The following is a 22,091-nucleotide window of genomic DNA, read 5'->3' on the forward strand; positions in this document are numbered from 1 at the left end:
TAGTTATGACTTTTTATCTCAAAATTATGACTTTTTATCTCATAATTTCCACTTTTTATCTCATAATTCTGACTTTTTATCTCATAATTCTGACTTTAGATTCCCCCTTTTTTATTGCCTAACTTTCACTTTTTTTTTTTTAAGTGGTGGAAATGGTCTTTCATAACTTTTAGCTTGATTCCACTCAAAGAAGTATTTCCATCACGTAAAAACCTTGACGTAAACATTTTAACAAATAGTTTAAGTATTTTCAACTTATTCGGGTTTACATTCCAGGATGCACAGCAAACTAGCTCAGATTACAGCTATCTACTGACAGCAGTTTGCAGCTACTGTAGTTAAGCTTCGTCATGTTGGTAGAACCCGGCCACCATCATCAAACATCAAACGGTACCACCGTTACATCTGTAAAAACATTGTCTGAGAACTACCATCTGTCTCATTAGTTTGCTTTTTCCTCGTCTGTTGGCACGTAGCCTACACCTCACATTCACTTTAGCGCAGAGGTCTAATTAGGAACATTAACACCTGCTTGGTTGTGCTGCGGGTCTCTCACTTATCAAAGTTGGCGTCTGTTCTCGCGTTTCTGTTTCAATGTTGTCAAACCTGGTTCAGTAAAACAGTATCATAACCTAGGTGGTGAAATACGGACAAAAGCGGTAAGTAAGGGTGTGTTTAGTAGTATTATAAGCTATTTGGCTAGGTACTTTACGCTACTATTTCTCTATCAGTTTAAATTACGCTAGCTCACCTGCTAACGGCTGTTGTCTCAGCAGGTGTTTGGACGGTTGGTCAAGCCAGTCTTTAGACACAACCGTCATTCCAAACCTGATTTTATTTCCTTTTCGTCCTTGCTGTGTCCAGCCCGAAGAAACTCCTCCACTCTCCCATGAGGTGCCCAGGGTCCTTCTAAGCTAAGTGTTAGTGTTTTGCTTTTTGTTTTGCTAACTTGCTAGTGCTTTTATGTGTTTTCTACTTGTTGTACACGTTTGCATGTGCCTGGCCGTTGTTGTTGTTGTTGTTGTTTTTGCCCAAACGCATACTCATTGTGAAAAACATCAGCTTCTGGTTTAGATTCTGGTTGCAGGATTTAATGTTTTCTTGGATACTAACCAAACTAATTATTTACTATATTTTGGACTGTCTAGGTAAATAAGCAATCTGAATAATGGATATTGTTGAAAGGTACAAACAAAAATGAGTAGTCGCTTAATAGAGAAATAACAAGATTTATGAGTGAGGAAACTAGTTTTACTGCTGCCATAATTTGAGCATGTGTGTTTGACTGCTTATTTTAAAGCCTGCTGGAGCAAAGCAGGTGAATTTTTCAGTTTAGATTTGTTCTTTTTCACTCCACCACATTTTTTATTCTCTTTAGTGGCTGGATGTGCTTTTTTAGGAAACACAGACAGCAGCTGTAGCCAGGCCTACAACAAAGCTGGTTCACATAGTATCAGATGTTTGGCTTGTTTCTGATGGGTGGATTTCTGTCTGGTATCCGCTTTATTATCATCGCTCCCAACAGACTGTTTGCTTGTGGTGAGAGGTGAAATCAGAGTGCATCGATTACAAATAATGGCTCTATCTAGGTCACTAACCTGTGGGCCCCCAGGTTAATACAGCTGATTCCCAGGTTGTAGCGGGACCTGATGAAGCCAGGCTGCAGCTCCAGGGCTCGTGTGTATGCCTCCACGGCCTCCTCACTCCGGTCCCCGTTTGCAAGCGTGGCCCCAAGCCGATTCCACAACAAGTAGTCCTAGATGGAGGTCAGGTAGTGGGGATGGAAGAGGAAGTACAAAGGAAGAAAGATGAGGGAAATACTTTGACTTCAGCTTGTGATTAAGGATTGCAGATTTACCTTTTTGGATATCTAAAAAACAAACTGAGGAGTTCCTGTATGTATGAAATTATGGCTTGTCAGAATATCTTGTTTGATGATTTCAGATATTAAATGTTTCACTGCTTTGAAAAGCTAGATCCAGTAGTTGACTTTTATATAAACAAAAGTGCAGGTGAAATGGAGCTTAACACTCTGCTATACAACAGTCTTTTATCTGCAGTGACAGCATGGCAGGGTAGTGTTACAGCTATAATGTGTCTTTTTTTTTTTTTTTTTAGATGCACAAATAACGAGAGTTTTGATGTATTACACAGCTCCCCTACCCTTGAATAACAAGGGTAATTTAGGGGAGCTGACGTACATCACCCAGGTTGTCCTTGTCGTTGTTCCCCACCTGCGGGGGGACAGACGCATACAGAGGTCATGGTCTGTTACAGTATAGGGGTCCTTCATCTTTGGCTAAGCCTGGCAGCGGGATATAATTATCTCCCTTTGTGTTCAGAGCTCGTTCTCCAGCAGGGGAGCCCATATTACCAAGTCAAATGTGGGAGGTTGGATTTAACAGTGAGTAATATTCTTTGCCGGTCTGGGACAGTGTTTGGAGGACAGAGACTGATTTGCATGAAGGGAATGCAGAGACGAAGGCGGAGTTTGTGGTTTTGAACATTTTTACCACTTTAGTTTGTTCAGTGCTTGCATTCCAGCTTTTAATGTGTCAGTCTTTTTTGCGTGTGTGTGTGCTGCTCTAGATCTTGCTCTGCTCTCGCCTCTCGGGCTGGATCATCAGTGACAGCGTATGTGTGCCAGTCAAGAGTTCACGAGGTCACATTCAGTAGCTCCTTGCTTCACATATTGCTGTGACAGTTGTGTGTGCTTCACTGCATCTGTTTGCATGAGCCTTCCCTTGTTATTTGCAGCACCATCTCTCTAAGGATGTGTACAAGCTTGAGGGCTTCATGTCTGCGATATGTGTTGGCATGAGAACATGTGGTGTGTGACAGACATTGTGTATGCTCTTAAGCAGATCTCAGGCGCTGGATATGTTTCTCAGAGACCAAATCTGTTTAACCAATAGACCAAGGAGATAGAAAATATTATGCATGTGAGTTAGCGCAAATATTAGTGGTGTAAAGATAATCCGATATGGATCAGTTAACCGGTCTTAGCGTCACAGGTCCAAGTGCATCGGTCTACAGAGCCCTGGATTGGTAAAAAAGGGGCATGAATCGGTCTTTGGACTGATTTTAACATTAGAGATCGGTTCACTAAGGCTCTGCTGCTTGTTTTTATAGCCCGTTCTACCATGCTTTGGCTCAGTGTCTTTAATCTCATACGACCCAAGGTGACCTTTTACCTTTAGGCGAGATTTCCATTCAAGAACGGTCAGATACAGAGAGCGGAGGTAACAATGTTTTGGCGACATGTAGACTGAATTCTCTCATTAAGAGAAATTATGAAAGGAGAAAATTTAATTTTCAGAAAGCTGTTTTTTTTTTCTTTTAACTGTTTTCAATATTATTTTAACCCCTTGTTCTCCTGTACTTGCAGACATACAGAGCTCTGTCAATCCAAATTAATTTTTTAATTTGTGCTTCTTTTGAAAATTTAGTATTTAATTTTTACTGTTATCAGGATTAATACTGCCAAGGAAGTTACAAGTACAGAAGAACCAACGTGTACCAGTAAAAACTCCTTTTAATATTTATCTCCCAACTACCTGTCAGAGTAAGACACCTGGGCATATGTGGGATGAAAACTTTCTTAAACATAATTTCAAAGTGTTTGCACAGGAGGCCTGGGATTAGGTCTCTTTTATAAATAAAATCAAAATAAACTGAGATTATTATGAAATTATCTTGTTTTCCCCTTTTTTTCTAATTTTTGTCAAAGAAAAAAGTTATTTGATTCCATAACCAGTTTGTTCTGGATCAGATTGGACCAAACTGAGTCGGATTGAATCGGACCAAATCGTTCTGTATTTTAATGAATCGTCAGTGAATCGAATCTTAGCTTGTGAATTGAGATTTGAATGGAATCGTCTTGAGAAGGAGAGATTCACACCCCTAGCAGATATTGGTTTGGTTTACTTAAAAAAAATACAGCACAGGAATATTTTAGTAAGTAAATGACCCTCTGTTGCTATAAATGTTAACAACCATAGATCTTGTTAATGAGAAAATAGTTGTGCTATGGTCACTTGGTGAAAATATTAGGCCTATTAGATTACAAACAGCAAACTATCAAAAATGATAAGAATTAGTTACTATGTGCATTGAATCTTGTTATGGTAAATGGACTTGAGCTTGTATAGCACTTTTTTAGTCATCTGACTACTCAAAGTGGTGAAGGTTGCTGTGTAGAGTAGCTATCAGTATTAACTAATCTCATTTAAAGTCATCCTTACACATTCAAATGCCACTGATGCATCTAGCCTATCATTTGGGTTTTCTCTGATATCGGTGCTAAATCGATACTTGTATGGAGCCAGTGCCTAAAGGAGAGAAAAACGTGTGTTGAAAGTCAGCGAGAGAATAAAAGCCTTCTGGGTATAGTAAATGATTCCCAGAAATATTTTTATAAGGTGCCAGTTGAATATGGGATAAGCAAAGGAAACTGTTGTAACTTAACACATAAATCACAAACAGCCCTGCACAATTTCCTTGCCTGTCATTTGGGGTGGAAAATGACAGGCAAGGAGGGGTCGAAATGGAGAATCAATATTGTATTGGATTTGTTGGTACTGGTGCCATGTCGGTACTGTATTTCGGTCCACATCCTTATGAATAGGTCAGTTGGAAATCTTCAGGACTAAATCTTAAGTTTCACTTTCATATCCAGCCATGAATCACCGTTGCGTTGGGAAGCAGAAGGGGAGGGGGTAATGGAGCATAGTGCTAGAAGTAATAGAGCTGATTCCAGTCGAAACAGCTTTAGCCGAAAGCAAATTCTTTCTGTTCCTTCACAATCTAAGATCGTCTTATTGTGCACCCCTAGCTCCAGGTAAATGCATCCAGTGGTGTGAATGAAAGTATAGTGTAAGACCATTTGAGCCTGTGAGTAATCTAAATAGAATCGGACATTTATGTTTATTATTTTACAACCGTATGTTAAAACTACAGCTATACAACAACTAAATATACTTAACACCTGTTAAAAAGGCTGTTTTGCACAGATTTTAATATGGTGTGTCTTGAAGTTTGGCTTGAAGGTGTGCCTTGGGGAAAAATTTGAAAACCACTGCCTTATGCTCTATGACCCTACTGAAGTGGGTTATAAATGATACCTTTGATGGACACAGAGACAATGGGAAAATGACTGGCTACACTACTGTTACTGTAAATGTGATCACTGTCGAAACCCTAGAAAAAAAAAAAGGAGGGTCACAAAGGAAGGAAAAAAAAGCCCTATGGAGTTTTGCCTGCCCACATTGATTTTGTAGTTACTGTGTTTTGAACATGCCAACTTGATGGCTCCAGTAAACAATGGGATTTTGAATGGTTTATGACCTCCTGCCTTTAAGAATCAGGGTCTATGTGTTGGTCCTAAGATGTGTGTTTTGATAACTTGTGTGTAATTCTGATATTGAAAAGCAGATTGAGCCTTGTAATGAGCACAAAGACAGGCTCCGCGTAAATGCATTCAGTTGCATGAATGAAAGCGTGTATGTTTTAACCTTGTGAACAAGTGAGCAAGCTGAATGAACTGGACAGTTTTGTTCTTTATTTTCTTTTGGATGAGTTGAAATATTGTTTGATACAGGTTGTGTTTAGATTGAAATTGTGTTAATAAATAGATAAACGTATCCAAACTGGGAGAACCGTGGACATGGTTATTTGATTGGACCTGAACACGTGTCTAAAATAGCTTCAGACACTCCTCCCTCAGTGATCTTTTAAACAGAATTAGATTATTAAAAAAAACGACTACTACAGGCGTGATTTCCTTTATAAAGCAAAAATTTAAGGAAAAAAAAACGAAAAACAACCTGCATCTTTAGATCCCTACAGAGATAAAGCTTTTTTTTTTAAGATTTATTTTGGGCATTTTTGTGCCTTTATTAGATAGAGGAGGACAGTGGATAGAATCAGAAACAGAGACAAGAGTGGGGGAGAGACATGGGGTTAAAGGGCCTCAGGCCGGATTCGAACCGGGGCCATCCATGTATGTGGGGCGCGTATTAAACCACTAGGCCACCTGCACCCCAGTGATAAAGTTGAAGTCATCGGCACACTGTGGTGCCAGCTAGAGCCAATCGGCTGCCAGACATGTTGTCTTCAAGGAAACTGATGCAACCCATGTGTTAATCCTAACTATATAGCTTAGTCTGCATGCCTGTGTATGTGTCCCTTTTGTCTAGGCTTGAAAACCTTTTATTTCTTTCTTTATGAGCCCGTCACCTTGTCAGGTAGCTACATGTGTTCCAGATGTTTGCATACTTAAAGACTGCTCCATAAGTGATGCAGAAAAAGGTTTTCATTGACAGATAAGATATGTGCCCGCAGATTGTCCCTGCCTGTGACAGGTGTTTGTATAACTGCACCTTCACTCTGTCTAATCTGCATGTTTGAGTGAGGGTGTGGTGTCCTACCTCAGGCCGCACTGATAGCGCTGTATTAAAGGCCTCCACAGCTTTGTTGAACTCTCCACTGAGGTTGTAGAGCACCCCAAGGCCAGTCTGTAAATCCGGGTCGATGCTGTCAGAGTTGTGCTGAACTGCTTCCAGAAAGAGCTCCTTGACCTCGGGTTGCAGGGAGCTGTGGACACACACACAGGCACACACACAGAGCAGGGATTAGTGTGACTTAAGGCTGCTGAGTGAGCGCTCCTAAGATTGCAAAGCTATGATGTTCTCTGTACTGCATGTTAACTTTTAAACATGGAGTGTAGGGAGAGAGAGATTGACGAGGATGAAGGAGAGAGAGGGAGAATGAGTACGGAGACAGAAATTAGAACAATAAGGTATTATGTTGATTTGTGGTTTTGGTTGATGTAAATCAAGTGGGTTGTGTATTTTGGAAGCCCAGTGAGTTGATTAGATTAATAGATATTGAAATATTAGCTTTATATCAAATGATGATGGTGAGTTTGTTTTCCCATGATAAAAGCAGAGGTCTAAAAGGTCTGCTGGTGAAAGTAAATTGTCACAGATGTCACATGGTTAGATCAGGAAGTGAAGACAAATCATGACCACAGAAACTGTTAAACACTGAAGGTGTGAAAAAGGACCTTGTTGCTTTCTTCTCTTGTTTCTATGACAGAGGTGGTGAAACAGCTTCTTATTATTTTATTATTCTTATTAAAAACTAAATGTAAAGATCCAAATGGTGTAAACCTTAATAACCATGGGGATACAAATAGGCTTCAGTAGTGCCTCATTAACATTGTTTGTGGTCCTGTTGCTGTAATGATCTACTAGTATGTGACATGTCCATCAGTCACTCAAGTCATCGCCCAAGTTGAATGCCTCCTGCAAGTGCTAGAGCTGCCTTCATTTTAACAGCAATTGTTCCAACATCCTACATCTTGCCAGGGAAAATAAAGGATTAAGGCAAACAACAGGACCATCTTAGTCTGTCCTGGTTACACTGGCCAGTGGTCTGCCAGCTTTCAATAGAATCAGACAGCAGCTCATTTAAAGTTTACTGATCACTTCCAGTAGTTTTTCAGCCATGTTAAGTTATTCTTGATGCAAACTGAACCTTTTCTGCTTTAGCCTCTTACAATGAAATCTGCATTTTGTGAAATCAAAAGCAAATGGCTTCATTGCTTCTTATCTACATTAATAAATGGTCTTTGAATGGACTCAACCTGCACTAGTTGGTCAATGAGCCTATTTTTAATTTGCTGTTAGACCAATATACATCAACTATCTTAATCTCAAGTGGTGCTTAAGTGTAAACATATCACCATATGGTGCAAAGTCAGCAATTTCTATGCATTAATGTTGACTTAAATCTCTGGTATGTACCTCAGTCTACATGTCTCCACCAGAGGGCCCAGACCCCCAGTTTAGGAACCAATGCACTAAAGTGAAAAATTAAAATGTCAGCTACTGTAGACCGCTTCTTCTGCCTCAGTGGTCATTTGGTCCTTTGCTTTTGGTTATAGAAAGGATTGCCCTTTTGATGTATCTTAGTTTCCACCAGGCTGATCAGAATAAAGCCAGAGAGGGTAAAGAAGCATTAGTGGAGAGAGACGAGAGCAGGAAGGGAGAGAGCAGCTGACATTAAAAGGATAATATTCAATGGATAAGAGAGGAAGCCATATCATCATTTAAAGTTTGATTAAAAACCACTTTAAGTTCACTGAAAAAAACTAGGCCTTTTCCTTGTGATGTACCTAACAGCCTAATGTTCTGGCTGAAGATAACATGGACCTTTACCTGGCCTCTATATCTGTAAGAATATATGGCACGATTAGTACTCTTTTATGCTTCATGTATCTATTTTTCAAGTGAAATTACTGCAGTTTAGATGAGAGATGCTGAAATGAGTTATTTTTTTTCTTGACAGAGAATCGAACTTTAAATAAAACAAATGATTGCAGAAAATAGCTAATATCTTGGTTTTGAATGTGCACTAAAACACAGTATATTTTATCTGCCAGCTACTTAATGACTGCTCTTGGATAAGGTTTTCTTTGGTTGTTGCATTTATATTATTCTTCATATGTCACATATCAGTTGATGCTCTGTTGCCAATGAAGGATGAAGTTAAAGTGTGTGTTGCTGTTTTGACATTGCAGGAGTAGAGTGTTTTGCAAATCCAATCCATATATATAAATGATAAAAGTTTACTGTTTGCAACTATCCACAAGCCAAGGCCCCACTTGGTTTCTTTACATCTAAAGTATTTTCAGACTTTATTATTTTTTTGTCATAATACTCCACCTTTCATGTCTCCCCAAGCTGAGAACATGCGACATCCTACGTTGAGAGTTTGGGGATCCCATCAGGTGCGTCTTCCCCTTCAGCAGGTGTTTGTACTTTGGATTGTGCCGCAGCCAGCGGAGAAGGGCCTCACAGGCATCGTTGCGCATACCGGTGTTGGTCAGGCTCACTGCCAGGGCCATGAGGGCTGGGAGGTTGTTTGGGTGGAGCTCCAAACACCTGGATTGAGACAGGGCCACGGCATGTGAGAGAAGAGCTGGTGTGAGGGGTGTACTTCAAAGGAAACTCTTGATTTGACAGGCATTAATTGGGACAGGCCAAAGTGAGGAAACATCAGGTGGGGGCTAATGATTTCTGGGTCAGGAGAGAGGAGCTGCACCTTTCCTGCCCTGACTCTGCTGCAGAGGCCAGGACTGCATGTAACCCTCAGCAACAGGGTTAGCTGATTTGCATAAAGGAAAAGCCAATTGTTCCACAACTAGAGGAGTAATGTATGCTTGTACTAAATGCTGAAGTTATATCACAAGTTATATCATTGAGGCTAATGCTGCTAAGTTCTACACTGGTCTTTGTAGATGATAAAGGGGAGCACTATGTTGAGTGAACTTGTTAAGAGACTTGAGAAGAGGCCAAGACAAGATTTAGCTTTCATCAAGATAATTTTCAAGCCAGATTTCCTGCAGCTGATGTGCCAACTTCCTTTAAACCCTCATAATCTCAGTCAGACCAAATTATTTCAGCCTGCTACTGCAATGTGCAGAAGGTGAAGATTACATAAACTTTAGTTAAGGAAACCAAAATCTTAGGGATATGTTCTTTGTACAAAATGTTTAGCTTCCCACCTTGGGTACAAGGTGCAAAAATGGGTGGAGAAATATAATGTATGTATAATTTACTCCAGACCTAACAGACCATACTGCTTTGTTTACATAGAAAGATTTGGCAGACTTATTGATGGTCTGACAGCTCTTTAAATGCCAACATTAAATGACATTGCCTCAGCAGTTATTTACTCAGCTTGAAGCTGCTCATTTTTTAAAAAGCTGCAGAGACAACACTCCTTGGCAAATGGAAAAAAAAACGTTACATTTGACAGTATAACAAAGGCAAATGTTTATTTTCATTAGTTTTTTTCTGATGTGGCATTATTGGATGAAGTTTACAGATTAGAAAGGGATAACGTGCTTGCCAGTGAAAGTGTTGACAGTGTAGCAACAATAGGACACATGCCAATAAAACATCTAATCTCACTTCATACACAAATACTCCATGAGCAGATGGAGCTATTACATAATAAAATAACTAAAATATTCACCATGCAAACTACAGCTCATCTGAAATGTGTTTGAGAATACAGTGCTATGCTGTGTACTTGTAGAAATTCCCTTTTTTTCCTTACTTTTGTTTACAGCACAGAATAAACCAGCACTATCACACATTTAAAGTGAAAGGATGCTTTTTTCCTGAATAGCTGTCTCTAGTGTTTTTATTTTACTGTCAGTGTTCACACTCCCAGAAAGGTGCAATTTGTGGCTTAGACGGTGTTATGAATGAAAGTGGGCCACCTCCCACTGAGGACTCTGTTCAGACTCTGTGCAATCACAATCCATGCTGGGTGTCTCTATTTTAAGAATAAAAATCACAAAGCACCGCTTGCTTTAAATAGACACTTAAATTTATATGGTGATGCTGTTTTTGACTATGAATATAAAAACTTTACATCAGAATTTTAGGTTCACTTACTAGCTATACTGCCAAAAAGTTTGGGGACACCTCTCAGGGAAATTTCATTGGGATTAATCTTTAAAGATGACATGTTCACAGAGACTAGTGCATGCAAGCATATGGTGTCCTTGAGCAAAAACAGCTGACAGTTTGAAAAAACCTGAAGTAATATTTGGTTTGAAATGGGATTTGGATGCAGTAGTTTCTTCTTACCGCTGAAGGGAGACAATGGCAGCCTGTTCATTTTCATTTTCAGCCTGGGTGGTCCCTAACACTTGCCAAGCCTGCAGGGAAAACAAACACAGGTAAACAGCAGGGTGCAAACTTGGACTCCATAGCCTGTATTCTCTAGGGGTGAAACACAGTTACAGTGACTCAGCAAAGTCTGACAGACATAATCAATGGGATCCTGTACAAAGCAAATGCCTGTTTTGGAGAAATCATTAGACAGGAGCTGCATATACTGTAAACATTTAAGATAATGTACAGAGTAAAACCATGACTAGGTTAATCAAGGGTGAATGTAATTATGATTTAGAAAACTGACTGAAGTGTTCTGCTTGGAGGGTTGTCTTTAGATGGTAGAGTGTTTATTTAACAAAGATATCAGATATGACTGCTGAGTTGCTGACTTTCTGCACAGTAAACATACCGTTTGACTTATTGAGAAGCTCTGGGAATTGTGCAGCTGTTTGACCTCAACATGGGGATGAATCTGGACCTAACCTTATATCGACACAAGAAGGCAGAGAGTGACACCTACCTAAAAACAAAACCGTCAGATTGAGACTAGTCTTTGAATTTTTACCATCTAATTCTAAATTTTATCTCTTGAGATGTGTTTTTGACCCACTCCTTGGAAAACGGGGTCGAAATTATTTCTGAATGGCTCTGAGGTCTTCAGAGTCGGCCAATAAGCCACTAAGCGCCGTAGGAGGAATTTGGGAATCGTATTAGTTCCATACACCACAGGATAATCCTCTCCTCGGAATAACTGGCACATTTCTGTATATTCCAGGGGATTGTGAAAGTACTTTGTATGAAGGCTTTGCTCTTTCAGCCTGCAAAGAGGTCCCTTCTTTGAAATGAGGAGAATTCAAAAAAAGAGAGAACCTGTGGTTTGAGCTATTATTCGGCTCACTGGGCAAATGGAAATTCATATCAAAAGTATGAACAAGCGCCCACCCCCTTTTTTTTTTTTTTTTTGCTACAGTACACAGCTCTTAACAAGAAAAAAATACTTTGGCCTCTACAGACAATCCCCATCTTGCCTGTGCTGAAGAAAAATAAAAAACATCAAATATCTTTTTATGTCAACCTGACTGAAGCTATCTTCATCCTTTTCAGAGAGTACATTGGTAGATCCAAATATGTCCAACTAGCCTGTTTGATAAGGAAACATAAGGTGTGTGTAAATGTGTGTGAACTTAATAATTCACCTCTGAATCATGAGGGTCCTGCAGGACAGCTGCTTCCAGCATAAGCACTGCATTTGGCAAGTCTCCTTCTCGGGACTTCTTTAGTCCCTCTTCAAATGCATTAGGCAAGTCCTTATATGGATTATCTGTGTGGAAGTAGTAACCCTGTCAGCAAAAAAGAAAACAACAAAAAATAGGGACAGCAGCAATGTCAGTTTGTCTCTTCCATATTCAGATGCAAACCAGGGTGACTGTCCTGTGTGGTTGTGTATTTAAGCAAAGCTCCAGCAGCAGGAATTGATCTATTCTGCTTCACATCAAACCTTTGCTGGGCTCCCTGAGGTTCGTCTGTTCTTTTTAAATGTTAAACTTTGCATTTTCATACTGTGATTACCCTTGTGTGTTGTTGACCGCCTCTATGCCAGATGACTTTGAAACAGTTTTTTTAAGAGCTGGCTCTGCATGAGGATCAATCAGAGAAATGTCTGATCTAGTATGATTTTCTTATGTAACAAGGTCAGCTGATGGGTAGACCTCAGAAACAAACATCTCCATATGATACAGTACAGTGATGCTAAACCCAATAGATGTTTTTTTTAAAGATCATTGTATTTTTATGGGAAAAATTCGGATCTGAAGTAGGAAACTTTTGGGTCCCTCTTCTAGGAATTAAGTACAGACTTTGTCAATGCTTTTATCAACCTTTATTAACCTCTTGTTGATCAATTTATCTCTTGACTGAGCTCTGCAGATCTTTTACAGAGTCAGTCATGCTCATAGGTTCTGCAGCCTGTTGCTTCAGTAATGATGCTGCCCCTCTCATCACTGCCAAACCAAGAACTTCAAGTAAATAGCAAAAAACAGAGTGGATTTAATTGAAACTGAATTTGTGGACCATTCATCCATATATTTAAACCACAAAACTATAAACTCTGACTTCTGTTCCTACCTGGAACTTTATAATTAGCTTCCAAATTTTCAACTATATGACTTAAAGATCAATCTTTGCACCACGCCTAAAGTATGAAACCAGAACCTTGATGTGATTGTTCTGACTCAGCATAAGGAGCAGAAACATCTATCTGAGAGTTTTAGTCATTTCCCCATGTCAAATTAAAACCTATCAACACTGCTGGATCACCTTGCGCTTGTGAATGCATTCAGCCGTGCCATCAGTGTTCTTGTAAATATGCTGGCCTATAATGTGACGTGATACTGGAGGACACTTAAAGGGCACACCAGAGAGTTCAGACTGTATACAGTTAACTGATATGTGGGATGATGACTACAAACATGGCAATGGTCATAAAGGTGATTAGTCTAAGCTCTAAACTAATACAAACATCAATAACCAATAGTAACAACAGATAATGAACGGTGTCAGACCACACAGTCTGCACTCTGTTTCTCTAATATTTTGCTACCAGCCCAGACGTAATGGCCGTAATGCTTTACTTTAATCAGTGGCCTTGTTAACTGGCAACTTTCAGCTGGATGTGTTTATAAGTGTTATCATTACAACAGCTGTTTAAAACAGAGAGTCCTTGAGAATGAGCCTTTTTAACTTCAGGGATGAACATGGTCACTCATTGAACTGATGTCATTAATGTTATTTCCCTCACTTTTTCTAGCATCAGTGTCGACTGATAAAACACACTTTACCTGTCCCAGCTGTTTGACAGACATGTTTGTCTCTGTGTAATGACAATAACACTGCGTAAAGATGTGGATAATTATGGACTTTGTTTCTGTCTTTAAAAGTTCTGTTGTTGTTCCTGCTGCTGTGCTCACTCTCACATCCCCTCTGTCTCTACGCCGCTCTTACCACACATACATACTACATCTCATGGTGTAAGTTTTTGTGGAAGTGCAGAGCTGATGCGCTGGACTAACACAGGGGATGCATGGCAGTCATCATGCATTTGTGTATGTGTAGTTACAGCAAGTATATGTTTTGCCTTAATATTAATATCCAGTAATTACCTTATTATACAAAGCAACACATTTTGGAATATAAAGACTTACAATAAGAGAAGAAAGATGTGTATTTCCCAAAATGTTACTAAATGCATCATTTTATTTGTAAATGTAGGGAAACTAATTCTGCATGATACATAACCTGGAAGGCAACGTTTACTCTAAGGATACTGTCAGCTCTTTAAATCTCTTCATCAGTGTTATGCAGACAGATGTGTGCACATGCTGATGGACATTTTAATGATATTGACCTTCTCATGTGGAGACACACTTGAGGGAATCTGCGCCTGCTCGTTTTCAGTCAGCCAGTTTCGCCGAGCAAGCTCTTCCCACTCTGCCTGCATCTTATCCCAGAACTCTGTGTCCGACTAAGAGTCCGAAAGAGAGAGAAACACACAGAGGGAGGAAGAGGAGCAGAGAAAGAGAGAGGAGGGAATGAGTTAATTATGAACAGTAGAACAACAGCTCTGGTAATTTCCCATCATCCCTCTGTTGGAAATGTCACGTCAGACTGACTCACTGGCTGTAAGGTATAGACTCAACAGCTCTGACTCATTACATTTGCAAGTCAAATCAGAGCTAAAGGGACCTACCTGCACCTCATATGCAAAAGAAAAAATATCGATAGATAAGAGTTGAACATTCCTCTATGTTCAGATGATTTCTTTTAAGAATGTAGGTAATGCCACAGTAATCAGTTGTTTTTAACATTAATAGTATTAATTTAAAGCTAGAACAAGACTGTACTTTATAAATATTCATTACATCATCTGAAGGACCAAACTTTTAATATTCATGCGCAGTAATATTGTCAGAAATGCTACTGAATAGAAAATAGTGAAGAACATCTTTCTCAGCCTTTATTTTCTTCTGGCTTCTTTTAACACAGCTTACACAAACTTTTGAGAGCAACTCCACCATCATAGCATTAATATTTAATCACTGAACCTCTTTTAAACAAGACAGCTTACATAAATCATAATTTCTTATAAAACAGTGAGCCAAGTGTGAATTACTTAATTCATTTCAAAGGAAAACTCCCACCCTCAGCTAATACACAGTTCATCTCACACATACATCATGTATTGAAAGCTGGCTACTAAGTCTCTGTCCGTTGTGATTATGGTTTCAGTGTGTAGATGCATATAATGCCCAATTATCATCAAACATTGAAGGGCAGTATAGACATGTATTCGAAGTCAGAGAAGAATTACTAAGAAGAAAAGCGTGCACACTTCCAGTTGCCACTGTAAACTTATTTGAGGAATGCTTGTTACCTTGTTAGCAGTTCAGATGTGTGAACAACTTAAATGTTTTTTTTCTACTCACACCAGCAGCAAGACAGAAATAAGAACTTTCCCTCAAATTCAGTGTTTGATTAGATTATATTGTGTAAGTATTTAGTTAACAAACATTTTTGATCATTTTAAAATGAGAGCCTGAAATTAAGGTTGCACCAGGTAAACTGTTTAGAAAACATGAAGTCAAAGGAAGGAATATTAAGGCTACTTTAGACAAGGCAAGACAACTTTATCTACAGAACACCATTCATATATACTAGGGCTGGGTATTTAATTGAAATTTAGATTGAATTGCAATCTGTCCCTGTGCAATTTTTCAAAAACGTGCAATATTCATGTAATATATATATGAGTTCCAAAATACCAGTGTAATACGTTTCCTGAGGCAGAGCTGTTATGCTCTACATATCATGCAAACATTCGGGTATCTGAATTGCAGAAACCTTCTTTCCTTGTTTTTGTATACATTTGTCTTATTGAAAATGAGAACAACATCAAGTCATCATTCCCTTTATACAACAACTTATATTGAATTTGCCATGAGTCAAAATAATTACAAATTAAATTATAAAAACTCATAAAGATAGTCAAGAGCAACTGAAGTAAATAGTCATGTAAGTTTGGTGATATTTCTAAAGAGAGGGGAACTATAAAAAGTAGAAACTAATTGTGAACATTTAACTCTTTTCATTTTAAGTGGGTACTGAGGGTCCTGTCGTTTCTTTAAAAAAATGAACACTATCTGTGCATTTAAGCTAATTTATACCCATTCGGTGACACTTTAAAAGGCATTAAGCATCAGAATTTAAACCTCAACTTTTGTTCTGAACTGAAATGTTAAAAATTTTTGGTTATCTTCTGTACCTGACTATAAACACTACTCATCATCTTTTCTCTTTTCTATCATTTTTTGATTATTTTATCAGTTTAAAACTTTGATTTTATTGTTCACACAACAGTTAGCTTTCACCTGAACATTTTTGTAATATTAATCATGTGTCTCACTATTTATGAAAAGTTAAACACACTTCTTTTCTGTTTGCATAGCACATTACTTGTTTACAGCAAGGTTCAACCTGCTCAGTAAAGCAGCCTGCCTCATAAAAGTGAAGCATCTAATGAGCCCCCTGTGGTTCTGTAGTTTGAGTTGTAGTTTTGAAAGATGCTAAAACCTGGTCTGTCATGTTTTTCATCTCATATGCAGCACTAAAATTAGAACCATCATGTATTTTGGAGACACAGAGAGGATTATGAACCTTTTATCTCTTCTCACTTTGACAAGCGCAACTCTATTTATCTGCTTTAGCCAAGAGGAGTTAGAATGGCTTCAGAAGGCTAAAAAAGCTGCATGAAAAACTAAATCTTTAAAACATAACTGTGCTGTCCCTGAGTTATCATCCTATGGCATCCCCTTATTTTATAACTGAGTATTTAGAGCTGATCTAATGCTTTATGTTGCAACACAGACACTTTCTCCCCATCAACAATCAACTTGAGTGTTTTGATATGCTGCACTGGACTCAGTGCCTGTGGTGCATTGTAAGTTTAGCCATGCCAGGAGAGTGGCTTCAAGGCTGGGCATACACAGAAGGATTTCAAGCAGATTGTAGAACAGTCATGGTGGAATATCAGTTCATACTGTGCGACTAACACGTTTATGACTCATGACCAAAGCACACTGTTAATGCTCACACATATGCATTAAATTGAAATGGAACATTGAAAAATGTCAATGAAGTCTGCTGTGGAAACTTCAACAAAGTTTTAAGATGTGCATCTGCATTTTAGATGTCTCTTATCCACAGCTCAAATACAAACTATGAAAAAAATGCTCTAGCTATCTCTCGCATGCTAGCGAGCAAGCACACACTCCCACACACCAACAAATACAGCTAATAGAATAAATCACAACAAATGGACACTGTCAGCTGGATGTCTGCAGATATTTCCCACTTGTTTTTTATCTTTCATGATGGGAGGAGGAAGAAAACTTTCCTACTATTGCAATGGGGCTTTAGACACTGTTTAAAATATTGCACAACCAGGAAAACAAGCCCTGAAGTTGAGACTGCCTTGTGGCTCTGCTCTGGCTGTGTGAATGGGTGTAATCTTGCAACCAAAATTATGCAAATGCCTGAAATTCATCTTACCAAGCAGCTGATTGGACCATGATCCCTAGTGTGTCCTCTGGTACACTGTACTTCAAGTGACATGGGCTGAAATTTGGCCTGACTTTAAAACCAGTTGTTAACTCACAAACTCTGAGGAGAATTGTCAGCTCTGGAAGTAGGGTTTTAGGAGTCTATGGATCCCGAACCTTCTAGTGGGGGGTCTGGGAGCCTGCTGTGACATTTTGAAGTTAAATGCAACCTCGTGCATTTTTAGAGCACAGTTTAGAGGGTCAATCTATGGAAATTTTGTTCTCTTTAAACAATTTCTCCTTGTAGTTATTAAATCAGAGGAGTATTGGTTGTAGTTCGATTGGCCTATTCCAGTTTTCAGAAATTTCCTTGTCTAAACTGATGATAAAGAGATGATAAAGATTTTTTTTTGAGCTGACCTAAAACTAATCTCCACCAGAAAATTGTGACACCTCTATTTTCTTTATTCTTGTCTACATGTATCCCTTAATTTATGATGGAGTTGATGTTTCATTTGTTAGCCTTTGTAAAACATAATCTATCTGAATCATACTGTACATGAACTTAATTTCTGTGTTAAGTTTCTCTCCCTTGTACATGCAACTCAAAATGAACACCTCATGTGTACGGGTTTACTGCATGTGTGGGTTTACTGCTGAGCAGCCTGACATTGGCATTGTTAAAATGTTATGTTGGTGGGGCAAAATAGACTATGGCGATAAAAATTTGACAATGGTGGAACACAACTGACCAACTACTCATGTAGCACATATACATTAAGATTCATAAATATCTATAGTAAGACTCATCTTATAACATCTCTTCTTGTGTTGACATCACTCACGTATCCTTACACCTTTTACTGCGTGAAATAGTGCCATCACATTGTTACACTAATGTGGGAATGTGTAAGGTTTAGTATTCTATATTTCACGGTTACAGACGATCTTAGGTGACACAAAGTAATGCAAAAGTAATGTCACTTATTAGTAGTGTAGCTAGTTACTTTTGCTGTGAATAACCAAGAAATGTAACTGTAGATGTACATTTACTGTAACGTAAATGTAGAAAAGTAACTAGTGGATGGATTTGAGAAACTACCCCAACACTGTTTCAGTGTTTAAATCAGATGAGAATAGTGGTCATCATTATTACACTCATACCAAGCCATAAATTATAATGCCTGTTATGGATCCCACCTGCTTCAAATCTTCTTTTTTCTTTTGTATGCCAGTGGGGTTTTCTCTGTGTAAACCTCAAGGAACAGTAAAAACAATGTTGTTAATGCTCTGCATGTGTTTGAAGTCTACTGCAGTCACAGAAATCCCGACTGAAAGCAGTTTGAAATTCTGACCTTAGGGCTGAAGCTATTGTGCCAATGAATCACTTAGGCTTTTTTTTAAATATGATTACTGGTTATTTGCTTTCTGCCTGGGCCACAGAATCTGCCTGCAGGCTATGATGAGAATACCCTTGACCTCTACACCCAAACTGGAAACAGTGAGACAAGATAAGCACAGAGGGAGTAATGTTCAAGTGGGTTTTGTTTTTGTTTCCCTCTGACATGTTCATGCACAGCAGAAATGATCGAGAGTGAAAGCTTTGCTGCCTCATCAGGAGTCTGGCTTGAAGCCTTTCATAACCAGCTATATAATTCATAATTTCTTAAAAGCTATATCTCTAAAACATTTCTTAGGTAGTTATACCTCTCCTCCTAGCATACAACACATTACAGAAGCAGGTGACATCTCACGGTTTTTATTTAAAACTCATACTTGCCACAGCAACAGTTTTTTTTTTTTTTTGACTGGCTGGGTCCATGATTCTTGGCTATCTTCCTGTCAGAGGCAGAACAAAGTAGGAAGAACAATGGCAAATAGAGAAGAGGAGCCTCCTGTGACTTACTGAGTCCTGTGTAGTCGTGATCTCATTAGATCACAACAGCACTGTGTACAGTGTATGTTTGTGTGTGTAGTGACATTGTAGAAGGAGCAGGGTCACTAAGGTATACAGCAACAGTGTGTGTGTCAGAGGTCGCCTCATTTCCACATCTGGGAAGTGAATGATTGACATGGAGGCCACACAGAGGCCCTTGAAGTGAGGGATGCTGGATAATTGAAGGCTGCTGACTCTTTGATGAGTGGCTCTCAAATCAAGAAGCTTTCCACCACAGTTCCTGTCATGAGTTGTCTTATAATTCAAATGATAATTCAAATTTTACAACTGCATAAAAATCAAATTTTTACAGCCTCATCTGTATTTCAATTGATTTTTCTTTTACACTGATGATTAATAGCAGTAATTCTGAAATATAACAGTACTCTGACTTTAAATCTGTGCCTTAAATCTGTGATTCTGAGCTGGTCTAGTAGCAGGACCCACCACCAACTTCTTAAAAGCAAATGCACACAGATTTCTTAATTTCTTTTAATCCTAACCAGGTAATAGGGCAGTTTGGACTTGGGAAAAGATAAAAGATCTGATGGAGCAAAAAGACTGAGACATGGCCCTCAAAATTAAAGCAAATCTTACCCTGTATGCGTCATATTTTCCTTGAGACATCCACAATCCACTGGAAATGGCCTCATGACTCACCTTGCCCAACTCTGATCTTTTGCTCAGATCAGATTTTTTGGATTCTAAAAGACAGATATGTATCTGATTTGGTAGCACATATTAAAGTGGCCAGAGTCTGATATGAAAAGATAGGATTTGGTGTGACTTATGCTGTTTACACTGTCAGGAAAGAACAGCTATAACTCACATGAGCCAAAAAAACAAAAAACAAAACAAAACACCCCCCCCCCACACACACACACACACAAAACACACATTTGTGTAATGTTTAACTGCAGTGTTACAATGCCAATTTTTACCCTAGAAATACAAATACTTAGGGGTCATGTAGTGGTGGGCAGCCATTAGGAATAAATGGGAATTAAGGAAAGTTTGTACTTAACAGCTATAAATGGATCTCTGTGCTGCACTTATCATAAATTTCAACATACCTTGAATATGATTCATACATTTCATGAAACGCTGATTTTAACCAAAGTCTAAACAATTTACCTGGCGTGGTGGTAAATATAACAATTTACTCAGTCCTGCAGACCTCCTAGGATCCAGCGTTGTCTTGCCAGATGAATGGAGACAATGGCCTTGAAGAGTCTTGTACTGAGCTAACAGGCTAGCTGAGCCCCTTTGAAATATACAAAAATCCTAATTTTGTCACAAACATACTTATAATTACCTCCGCCAAGGAGGTTATGTGATCGGGTGGGTTTGTCTGTTTGTTGATTTGTTAGCAACATAACTCAAAAAGTTTTGGACAGATTTTGAGGAAATTTTCAGGAAATGTCAGAAATGGCATAAGGAAAAACTGATTAGATTTTGGGAGTGATCCAGATCACCATCTGGATTCAGGAATTTCTTTAAGGATTCTTCACTATTAGGAGATAGGGCTAATGGTGGAGGTCTGTGCTCTCTGAGTAAAAACTGTAATGAACTAACAACTGCGTAAACCTTGTTGGGTGAGTGACCGAGTGATGATGAGCCGTTTGGGAAACAAACCTGTGCTACAAAATGGCTCTTATAAGTTAGCGGCAGTAGGTAGCTCTCGTTTGAGTGCCAGTTTCCTTTCCTCCATATTTGTCATTATTTAATCCATACCTTAAAAGCCAAACTGGTACCAAATGAAGAACCATGTGGAGCCAAACAACCTGCTCTCCTGAGCTTAGCCAAAAGATCTGGATTTCTGAAAAGAGATAGGTTTCCTATCCCAATGAGAGATGCTGGAGGTTAGTGAGAAGGACATCAGCTGAGGAAACGCAGGTAAGATCAGAGTTTGATTTATTAAACCAGGACAAAATTTTACTGAACCAAATTGGACCATTTTGTGGAAACGGACCATACATGAGTGGCTTGTGCAGGTTTTAGATGGTGGCTTTTTTAAAATTCCTGCCTGCTGGTATTTCTTTGTGTCTATTCAAAACCTTTTTACATTTTTTTGCCTGAATATTTCACTACTTTGGGGACCTAAAAGTAGCTGTAGAATTAAAAAGTTAATATTTTCACTCGGTGAGTGCTTGGCATAGTTATTAAAAACTCAAAACACACTTTTTGTTGTGTTTCTTTATGTAGACATCACTTCTTGCCCCCCAAGGGGTGTTTTCCGCTGCTCGTGATGTGGTCTGCAAAGAACCAATAGTAAATGCACACAATCAGCACAAACTGCATGGGGACACAATTTTATGTAGAACTTGGCCATTTACTTTAAATAAAAATATGGACTTATGCACTAATACCTGCCTCTGCTCCACCTCTTTGCTTATTTCTAGATTGATCTAAAGTTAGTTTGAGGTGGCATTTTCTATGGCCGCTGTGGGTTGAATTCAAAAGCCCTTTTCAGTAACCAAATGGCTATCGTCACTCAGGCTTTGTACATAGGTACTCAGATAGGAAAAAAGTTGATGGTAATGTTGAAGTTGCTCCACTACAAATGTAGTTTACTCAAAATATAAAGTAACAAAAGATAACAGCTTAAAAACTTGGAGCCTGTATCAAGTGTAGGCCAAGTTTATATATCTTATTTACACTACAGCATCATGAATAGTGTTGTCCTGCAACAGTCCTGCTAATAAATCCCTGCACCCGTTTTCTTCAACTCATTTGAATGCCTTTTATATGGTAGCTATTTTGCTCATCTCCATAATAGAGTCAGAGCTATTTCATTATTTCTCATTGTGTTGTGGGCCTGTATGTAACTCTATGTGCACTATGACCCAGTCCATCATCTCATTG

General features: G+C 38.8%; 1 protein-coding gene and 1 long non-coding RNA gene across 4 annotated transcripts in view; one reads left to right on the forward strand and one right to left on the reverse strand.

The window, feature by feature from the left end:
* Positions 1-22,091, reverse strand: part of pex5la (peroxisomal biogenesis factor 5-like a) — a 135,358-nt gene that overhangs the window by 9,709 nt on the left and 103,558 nt on the right. For all 3 annotated transcript variants that reach the window (XM_041792275.1, XM_041792274.1, XM_041792273.1), the window contains 6 exons: positions 14,101-14,217; positions 11,894-12,037; positions 10,668-10,738; positions 8,730-8,948; positions 6,429-6,594; positions 1,599-1,756 (listed from right to left, as the gene is read on the reverse strand). In XM_041792275.1, coding sequence (XP_041648209.1) covers positions 1,599-1,756; positions 6,429-6,594; positions 8,730-8,948; positions 10,668-10,738; positions 11,894-12,037; positions 14,101-14,217 — 875 coding nt within the window. The remainder of the gene's footprint in view (positions 1-1,598; positions 1,757-6,428; positions 6,595-8,729; positions 8,949-10,667; positions 10,739-11,893; positions 12,038-14,100; positions 14,218-22,091) is intronic.
* Positions 544-22,091, forward strand: part of LOC121512809 — a 28,604-nt gene continuing 7,056 nt past the window's right edge. The window contains exons 1-2 of the long non-coding RNA XR_005992140.1: positions 544-659; positions 777-920. This is a non-coding gene — a long non-coding RNA (uncharacterized LOC121512809). The remainder of the gene's footprint in view (positions 660-776; positions 921-22,091) is intronic.

Source organism: Cheilinus undulatus, linkage group 7, assembly GCF_018320785.1.
Source record: "Cheilinus undulatus linkage group 7, ASM1832078v1, whole genome shotgun sequence".
Taxonomy (NCBI): Eukaryota; Metazoa; Chordata; class Actinopteri; order Labriformes; family Labridae; genus Cheilinus; species Cheilinus undulatus.